At 30.1% G+C, this 7,987-nt stretch overlaps 1 protein-coding gene across 1 annotated transcript; it reads right to left on the bottom strand.

Annotated features, from left to right (window-relative positions):
- Positions 1–821: 821 nt before the first annotated feature.
- On the bottom strand, positions 822–7,650 carry LOC145061521 (uncharacterized). The gene is made up of 22 exons (XM_079009025.1): positions 6,863–7,650; positions 6,549–6,663; positions 6,300–6,400; positions 6,048–6,139; positions 5,668–5,803; positions 5,477–5,545; positions 5,296–5,397; positions 5,133–5,231; positions 4,383–4,493; positions 4,077–4,283; positions 3,886–3,993; positions 3,684–3,779; positions 3,556–3,612; positions 3,170–3,316; positions 3,034–3,093; positions 2,839–2,943; positions 2,594–2,755; positions 2,049–2,122; positions 1,824–1,947; positions 1,592–1,683; positions 1,381–1,501; positions 822–1,175 (listed from the first exon to the last, which is right to left on the bottom strand). The coding sequence occupies exons 1-22, from the start codon at positions 7,466–7,468 to the stop codon at positions 1,023–1,025; spliced, it is 2,937 nt and encodes a 978-aa protein (XP_078865151.1). The 5' UTR covers positions 7,469–7,650; the 3' UTR covers positions 822–1,022.
- Between the last annotated feature and the right edge of the window lie 337 nt (positions 7,651–7,987).

Raw genomic sequence — 7,987 nt, forward strand, 5'->3', positions numbered from 1 at the left:
AATTAAAGATAATCAATAAAGGACCAAGATTAGTATATTTTCTATCACAAAATATTCACTTTATGTTATGAATGTGACCTTCATGAAACATTTTTCCTCATAAAATAACTTTTTTGAGAAAAAAAAAATACAAGTTTTTCAACAAAATAACGATTTCTTGAAGAATTTTTAATTCATAGAAATGAGTCGAAGCAACAAAAATGTTAGATTTTCTTGAATTATGAATATCATGATCGAAATTCATTGTCATTTCATGATAAATGTTGGAATTCACTTCTTTTATAAAATTTAACTTCATGAAACATTTTTTTCACAAAATGTTTTTTTGAGAAAAAAGACAAGTTTTCAAGAAAAAAAAACGATTTCATGAAGAGTTTGTGATTCATAAAAAGGTGTCAAAAACAACAAAACGATAACTTTTCTTGAATTATTAATATCATGATAAAAATACATGGTCATTTCATGATAAACATTGAAAAGATGGTCTGGCATCACACCTTTCAATTTGATCTTTTTTTTTTATGATTAACCCTACAAATTATCTAGTTGATTTTGATGTTTCACAATTTATAAAACTTGATAACAAAAAAAAAAACATTCTCAATAAATTAAGGTTTGAAATCCAATAAAATAGCCCTAGCAAACGAGTTTCCACAAAACTTACATAAAACAATCGCAAATAATTATTTTCCACACATAAGATAAATAAGCATACAAAAACAATACATGCACATAACGTTAGACATAACCTATAGCTACCTAGCTTGAGAAAGTAAGTCACAATATCCCAAATGTCCCAAAAATAAGGAGCACGATACCCAAGTTTGAACCAGAGAACTAGAGACCTAGTCTAGATTCTCTGATATCTTTGCTGCTAAGACAAACATGTAGAGACAATACAGACGATTAAGTTTTCATTGTGTCATTTATGGGGTCTTAATAAAGGTCTCCATTAAGTACATTAACTTCCAAAATTCTACAAAGATCAAAACTAGTTTATTGAACAACATATGAAGAAAGTGTTATAAGGGCAATTTACATGGCTTGATTCCCCATGTTTTTTCTGCATAATCTTCAATTGTACGATCACTGCTAAATCTTCCAGAACCAGCAGTAGAAAGTATGCTCATTTTGCACCATTTCTCCTTATCCACATATGCTCTATCTGCTGCAGCCTACACTTGATACAAATCTACTCAATTTCATATCTACTGTTTCTTTTTTTTACTTAATGGGGACATAACTTTATCTGGTAAGCTATATAAAGAAATTCAAGAAGATGGGTCTTCCCATTTTGCCCCAAATGTTTACATATTAGCCCTCGTTTGGAGGGAATGAGGGAATCTTGAAATTTAGGCAAAAAAATCAAGAATCACTTACCTGAGCTTCTAGATAGCTAGTGAAATCTGACCCTAAAAGATAGAAATCTTTGCCATTCTCTACTGTATCACATAAGGATTTGAAGTAGTCTTTGAATCCAAAGTACCCATCTCTCACCATCCTAGAAAAGTAGAAGGGATTTTGATTTATCAGACATTATGACATCTAATTTGACTAAAGGGTATTTTAGACATTTGGCTAATAGTCATACCTTACTACTCGTCTAAATTGAAGGGGTGCTTTAATGGTGGATTCTTTCTCACGCAATTTCGGGACTTCATTCATCTTTGCACCAAATATAAACTAAAAAGAAAGTTGTCAAATAGGTTTGTGGAAAACCAAATTTGACATGGGAATTAGAAATTATCGATTAAAAAAAACAAAAGAAAAGAAATGCAAATTCATCATGGAATATTTTTAGATATTTGAAGTTATACTTATACCATGTTTTCTGCACCTATTTCTTCAATAATTTCATTTGTTGATCCATCAGCTGTTGCAAGCAACAAACATCCATTCATAAGAAATTTCATGCTTCCAGTACCAGATGCCTCATGTCCTGCAGTGCTGAAAAATAAAACAAGCACAATCTCCATTAAACCTAGCTAGGGGTATGTTGGTAATTTTACTTTTATCTCAATAATCACTTTTCACATATCAATACATACCTAATATGTTGTGAAAGGTCACTTCCAGGAATAACTAATTCAGCAACCGAAACATTGTAATCAGGAATAAAAACCTGCAACAATAAAAAAAAAAAAAAAATTAAACTCAAGAATTTGAATTTAACCCAAATAATTAATACCTCTTCCACACATTTTTTTTTTCATCACAAAATGATCCTATTTTACCTCTTTGTCTGTATAAGACAATCTTTCCAATATATAATTTGTTTACCACTTTTTCTGTTTAGATCCAAAAAGGAATCTTTTTCTACTTTTTGGTTCTTATTGACTATTTTACCTCTTTGTCTGATTATTTTCACAAATTGTAATATCCACTTGTAAAATCAGATAAAGGGTAAATAGTCATTTTATTAACTATAACTGCAGAAAGATTCTTTCTTGAACTCAATCTAAATCACCATAATTGACAATCGATAATTACAATATACTAAAATGGGTTACTAATTTTGAGGCAAAATCACATCATAAATATTAACTTTTGGGAATTTAAAAAATAAAGAATACCAAAAATTATGTCAAATTACCAATTTAAGAAGGTCACCAATATCAGTGTCATTATTAATTTTTTCTGCAACAGCATGACATAATTTGATGATCTTCTTTGCAATTTCATAACCTGGTGGAGCTTTCCCACCAATTATGCAGACACGTGGCACCACTTTCCTTCTATCACTTTCCTCCATATTCTTTTAAATAAAAATAATATATACTTTGTTATTACAAAAAGTAACAAATCAAGAAACATTTTCCCTTTTCAAAAAGATGATACCTTTATGCAGTCATATCGATGAATAACACCTAATATATTCAAAAACTGTCTTTTGTATTCATGTATCCTCTTTATTTGCACATCAAACATTGCATCCAAACTAACCTACAGTTGTAAGGTAAAGAAAATAAGTAAAATTGCATTGCTATATGGAAAAAAAAATTAAATAAAATAGAAAAATAAGTTATCAAAAACCTTCACTCCACTCATTGTTTCAATGTATTCAGCAAGCCTCATTTTGTTTATCTTCTTTACCTAAAACATTAAAAGTTTTTTTTTTAGCAAAACAACACTTGTAAATGAAGTAAATGAAACTGAATTCAAAACCTACCATTTTCCATTCATGTTGTAACTCAGGATTTGATGCATGATTTTTGAGATGAGTCAAAAGGTCAACATCATGGATCCAAGATTCTGTTCTTAACCACTTTGAGATAAGAGCACACAGTGAAGGATTGCTTACTACAATCCATCGACGCTGTAATTACAAAAAAAAAAAAATTAAAAATTAAAAATTAAAAAAATAGCCATGTTATCTTATGGTGTTTCTTTCTGACTTAATACATAAAGAAAAAGTAGGCTTTCCACTTTTTCTTCATTAAGTCCTGACTTTCTATAAAATTTCCTTCCATTTTCGGATATTTTTTAAAGTAAGATGACACTTAATGAGGAAATAAAAAAGAAACATGGTGTAAGTATTTGTCTAAGAATTTTTACCTGAGTTACTCCATTTGTTTTATACTGAAATTTCTCAGGCCACAGCTCATAAAAGTCCTGCAAATAGTTTAAGTTCAAAAAATTAATATCTAAAATGAAATATAAATAAAAATATTAATATTAATTACCATGAATACACGTGTTTTTAGCAATTCAGAATGAGCTCTGGAGACTCCATTAACAGTGTGAGAACAAACAATGGACAGGTTTGCCATTCGAATATTCTGTCAACTCAATAAGAAAGGTATCAATATAAAATATAAAACCTTTTCTATTTTTTTAGTAAAATTTCTTTTTCAAGATATATAAAAGTTTAGATTTTATGAATACCTTAACAGCACCTTCCTCAATGATTGACATTTGTGACAAACGAACATAATCTTTTCCAATCTTATTTTTTAACTCCTCCATGAATGCAAAGTTTATATCATATATAATCTGTCAAAAAAAGGATTCATATCAGGAATTATAATAAAGTTCAAAAAAGGGTTCATATCACGAGTTATAATGAGTTGACTCACTTGTAAATGGCGAGGTAAAACGGTTTCAAATAAATCCATGGGGACTTTTTCCAATGCTTCAGGTAATACTGTGTGAGTAGTAAAAGTAAAAACTTTGCATACAATATTCCATGCCCTTTTCCAACTCAAATGTTCTTCATCAAGAAGCACTCTCATCAGCTCAACTACTGAAATAGATGGATGAGTATCATTCAGCTGCAAAGCAACCTGCATTTGATGAAAGATAAATGAGGGGTAGATTGGTAATTTTACAAAATAATATTAACAAAGATAGAAGCTGTTGAAGCTTTATATATATAATATAACCTTATCTGGGAATTCATCAAAGTTGTTATGCATGTCTTTGAACCTTCGAATAATGTCTTGTAAAGATGCTGACACAAAGAAATATTGTTGCTTTAGCCTTAATTCCTTCCCCTGAAATAATGAATATGAGTGTAAATGACCATTTTACCCTTGTGTATAGAAATGATGGTAGATAACAAAATGCAGTTAATGTAAGAAGTGTTATAAATCCCAGGTTATTTTTCTTGTAATATTAATACAAACAGAATTATATTAAATCACAATATGATCTGCAGAAACTTAAATGAAACACGGATATTGAATATTATAAGTATAATTATATGGTTTACTTTATCATAAAAATATACAAGTATTTTTGTTTGGTGTAATATCAAAAACTTGTTTTTCATAAAAGAAAGGGAATACGTAAAAAGAACAAAAAAAATATGAAAGAACTTTTGTCAATATATTTGCACTCTCTTTGTTAAACACAATTTTATATTCTTAGTCAATAGATGCTAAAGATCTGATACGATTGAATTTAATATTTACAATAATAGAAAATGTTATAAATTTCGCATGCAAATCAAAGTCAGCATATTCTAAAAATCATGAAATGAGTTTGGAAGAAAAAGGACATTCGAATATTTATTGAACATCATTTATCCAAATAGCCTTTAGAGGAAAAAAGAAAAAAGAAATACAAATTTCCAAATCAAAAAAAAAATGAAAAATGTAGACAAAAGTAGGTTGCTATGATTAAATTCAAACCTGATAAGAACGATCATCAGGATATAAAACATTGCTTATTATTTCTGCTTTTTGTCTATTCACAATAGCATTGATATAATCTCCAGTATTATAAGACTCCTGCAATAAAATTATAATTAATTGCAAATATTCTAAAAACAAATACCAAAATAATCACACTCACTATATCAAGTCCTTCACTCGGTTTAGCAGCCCATAATCTGAGATTTATTGTGTTTCTTGTTCCATAACCAGGTATAGGATTATCATAAGCAACAGCTTCAACCTACACCCAAGGGCAAAATGGTCATATAGCAAATATACTTAACATATTAAACTTCTTTATTACAAAAGAAATAACTCACTGTTTCTCCTGGAATCCAAACTTTACATTTCTTTCCATTCACAACCTCCTCTTTAACACTCCCGTAAAACTATCTTCGTGATCATTAAAAGTAGTTTAGACTTATCACAATATATAAATTATTAAACAACTATAGGTATATTTGAAAAGAGATATATAAAAAAAATAAAATAAAAAAGAATATTTTATAACCTTTACAGGATATGATACATGGACACGTTCTATTTCCCATGGGTTTCCAAAGTTGAGCCAATAATCAGGTTGTTCATGTTGGAAGCCATCTATTATTATTTGCCTAAAAAGCCCATATTGGTAACGCAATCCGTATCTGAAAATTAAAATACAAATTTTTTATTTTTATTTTTAATTTTATAACCAAAAAATGTAAATAAAAGTAAAGACTTTGAATTTTAGTAACATGACGGGACTCTTAGACTTGAGATTGTTTGGATGTGTGTTTCAAAGTGATTATTGTGGCTTGAAGAATTGTAAAGAGATAATTTGGTGGTTAATGTGAGGGGTAGTTAGGTAATTTCACACTTAGGAACCAATGAAGAATAAAATAATATTACCCCCATGCAGGAAAATCCAATGTTGCTAAAGAATCCATTTGGCATGCAGAAAGCCGAGCTAAACCACCATTGCCAAGGGCTGCATCTCCTTCCTTTACAATAATAATAATAATAAAACAAAATAAAATTACTCATACATGCATGAAAAAATCGTAAGTCTGCATTTGTACCAGTTACCAGTTACCAGTTACCAGTGACAGTGACAGTGACAGTGACAGTGACAGTGACAGTGACAGTGACAGGTGATTTTACCTGCTCTGCAAGAACTTCATACTCAAACCCAAGTTGGCTTAAGGCTTCCGCACATTGATCCTTTATGCCAAGGTTAATAACACTGTTTGATAATGAACGACCTGAAATTTGAAATTTGAAATTTGAAATTTGAAATTTGTTATTGTAAAGCAAAAATCTTGAATTTGATTCACCGAAATAGTTCAAGATTGATGACAAAAGACTTGTTATTAAAATAAATGTTGTACAAAAAAAAAAAAAAAAACTTGCCCATTAGGAACTCGAGTGAGAGGAAGTATAAACGTTTAGGATCCTTCTTTTTGAAATGTTGTTGTGTGTCATGCCATCGTTCAATTAATCGGTCTCTCACACTATGTGACAATGCCTGTAATAGCAAGAAATAGCAATGTACTTTACTATTGTTTATATTTATTTGTGTATTATATGCACTTTTTGAGATGCAAAAATCTGATTTGTTTTTGAAAAGTATCAAGAAAAGGCTAAACTTTACAAAAAAGTTTCTCAAGTTTCGTTATTATTACAAGTAAAAACTAAAAATACACAAAAACTGTTGAAATCGTTACCTGATAAGCTTCAAAATCATCAAAACTGAATCTTGATCTTGCTACTGTGTACTCAACATGATGAAGAATATCCTTTTGAAGACTTACTGGATCGTTTTTCAAGAACCCGTCCATCAATTCAAACATCCTTTCTGTTTTAGCCCCCGAGAACCCTGCTTTCCTCACCACAACACCTTCACCGCCATTAATGGCGTCCATCAATGCATTCTCGATTCTGATCAAACTCTCGTTATCTTCAATCTTATTCCCATTCGAATCAGTGACCTGAAACTTTACCACAAAATAATCTTCTTTTTCATCAAATTCCATTGTAGCTTTCTCAATTCTATGCCCTTTTAAAACCCTAGTGATTGCCGGAAGCAAACCCATTTTGTCTTGAGCTCGAATTACGAAAACGGTACCGTATGTTGCATCTTTTTCGACTGTTACAGATGAGATAGAAGTACTCGAAGCTCGAATTGTCAATTTGCAGACATTTGTAAAGGCTTTCTTGAGTGTATTTTTTCGAAGTGAAAGTGGTTTGAGTGACGCTAAAGACGAACATGTTTCGTTTCTTGGTTGATTACATTTTACTGTAGCGAGAGAAAATGGAAGGACTGCAGACATTGCTCAAATTTTCCAAGAATTTGCGGACGTTTGTGTGAAAATAGGGATGAATTCATGAACAGGTTGCAGGTGTGTGATCACGGGGATTCTGTGTGTGGGTTTAAGGATCCAAGAAAGAAGTCGATTTGAAGCAACATAGAATTTTTTATACATTTGAGCCACAATTCAATGCATAGAAATTAGAATCGAAAATTAACAAAATAAAATGTATTCGTAAAAGTAAAATCTGAGTCGTGGTTTGCTTTGTTTATTACATTTCTGATTGCGACATATTTTCGAGTTCTTTGAGCACAATTTTAATGGGTTTATTGAGTTATTCAAGCTCTTAAATGTTCTTTTTAGAGATTAAAGTGATGTTCTTGATTTAATGAATATAAGATTTAATCTTATAAACTATATAAAATGTTATTTATACATATTACAAAAAACTGTTTTAACAAAAAAATTTGAGAAAAAAAAGCCTATAGGCTATTTACAACTTTGTTTCTATTTATTTTACTTTTATTTATCAAATGTGAC

This window comes from Lactuca serriola, chromosome 7, assembly GCF_051521515.1.
Source record: "Lactuca serriola cultivar US96UC23 chromosome 7, Lser_US96UC23_V15, whole genome shotgun sequence".
In the NCBI taxonomy this organism is placed as follows: Eukaryota; Viridiplantae; Streptophyta; class Magnoliopsida; order Asterales; family Asteraceae; genus Lactuca; species Lactuca serriola.

Excerpts from the sequence above, each read along its gene's own strand:
- LOC145061521 (XM_079009025.1), bottom strand. The coding sequence starts at position 7,468 with ATGTCTGCAGTCCTTCCATTTTCTCTCGCTACAGTAAAATGTAATCAA. Across the intron at positions 3,780-3,885 it reads TTGAGGAAGGTGCTGTTAAG|AATATTCGAATGGCAAACCT; the intron begins GTATTCATAAAA and ends TTGAGTTGACAG. Across the intron at positions 1,948-2,048 it reads GACCTTTCACAACATATTAG|CACTGCAGGACATGAGGCAT; the intron begins GTATGTATTGAT and ends TTTATTTTTCAG.